This window comes from Montipora capricornis, chromosome 1 (genome assembly GCF_036669925.1).
Source record: "Montipora capricornis isolate CH-2021 chromosome 1, ASM3666992v2, whole genome shotgun sequence".
In the NCBI taxonomy this organism is placed as follows: domain Eukaryota; kingdom Metazoa; phylum Cnidaria; class Anthozoa; order Scleractinia; family Acroporidae; genus Montipora; species Montipora capricornis.
Window position 1 is genome coordinate 7,199,969 of NC_090883.1, and position 1,428 is coordinate 7,201,396.

General features: G+C 36.8%; 1 protein-coding gene across 3 annotated transcripts in view; it reads left to right on the forward strand.

The window, feature by feature from the left end:
- Positions 1-1,060, forward strand: part of LOC138045390 (sterol O-acyltransferase 1-like) — a 16,379-nt gene extending 15,319 nt beyond the window's left edge. For 2 of the 3 annotated variants that reach the window (XM_068891920.1, XM_068892052.1), the window contains one exon: positions 295-1,060. In XM_068891920.1, the coding sequence (XP_068748021.1) occupies positions 295-375 (81 nt within the window). In that variant the 3' untranslated portion in view covers positions 376-1,060. The remainder of the gene's footprint in view (positions 1-294) is intronic. The other variant, XM_068891984.1, reaches the window with a different exon arrangement.
- The last annotated feature ends 368 nt before the right edge of the window (positions 1,061-1,428 follow it).

A 1,428-nucleotide genomic window follows, 5' to 3' on the forward strand; every position in this document is an offset into this window, starting at 1 on the left:
GAGCTGAAAGATGCGTTTTACCAACTGAAATCAAAGAAACTTGTTTGATTTTAGCTCATTTATTGCCGGTTTACCTACAGATATCGGTTTATCTCTCAGGAGAGACAGACAAGTTGGAAGAAGATAATTTTTATGCTTTTATGAAAAGCAGCAACCGCTGTTTGCCGTTTCACGTAAACACCCTGTTAATCTCTTTAATATCACTTAATTTATATATTAAGCTTTCAGCTTCTTGTAATGATTCCTCGACGTGAGTAGTCTAAGCTGCTTTTTTATTTGTTTCTTTTACTACAGGAATCGTGGCTGGAACAGTTGACGCCTCGTTCTTGGAGCGAGGATTGCCTTGGAATTTCCACGAACGCAATCAATAGTTAACAATCCAGTATCACGGATCATCTAGATTCCGTGATCTATCGTTTATCGTGAAATTTTAGATAACTGTTGGCATCAAAATTCATATTAAAATCTAAAAAGGCAGTATTTCCTTCAAATGGCTGAACATAAACAACTATTGCAGTCACATATTTATCTTATTCTCTCAATTTCGATAGCTTATTTAAAGTATCTTAAGGACGGTGCCTACTATTGTTATTGCGCATACGTTCTGCGCAGCTCCAGAAACTCGGATTTCCTATCGCCGATGCTTACTAATACAGGGATATTTTTGCACGGTTTGAAACTATCCGGAGAAAGTAGATCTTAGTAAGTACTCTTGGTATTCAAAGTGAAAATCGGGGGTAGCCATGCGTTTTTGAGAGATATCATAATTAAGCTTCAATTTGAGAAAGAACGCCATACATTGCTTTGTATTTTAAAGCTTTTTACAAATATTATTTATCAATTATCTTTGAAAAATGCGTGGTTACCCCCAATTTTCTTTTTGGATTTCAATAACACTTGTCCAAGATCTACATTTCCTGCATAATCATACACCGAGGCAAAAATATATTTAATTAGTAGGCACCGTCCTTAATCCTGATTGAAGGTGGAATATAGTACTTGGAAGATGACCGTGCTGGGAAATTCCTGCGTCTTTATTAAAAGTATTGTTTTGTTAAGGCTCCTTTTGTGGTATTTTTTCTTTTTAACGAGAAAGAGAAAGGCGAGAATGTGTGTTTTGACCATCGGAGAAATCTCAAGTCCGAGTAGGGGATCTTAAGCAAAGACAACGTTAAGAAGAACGAGGATGCTACAAAATGTCACGTTATTGTAATCAATTTCGGAGTTTAGTCATTCTGCGTGTAAAGTGTGTATGGAGAGAATTACAAATTTATCGTCGGGAGCTCGTCATCAATTCAACCTCACACTTTTCACGTTGGTACTGCCAAGAATGTACAAAAACCATGCCGTAAGATCATTTTTCATTACTGTTGAAATCTGTGCTTTCCGCCTGAGAACGGGAAAGAAATGTACCAAGATGTAAAACGC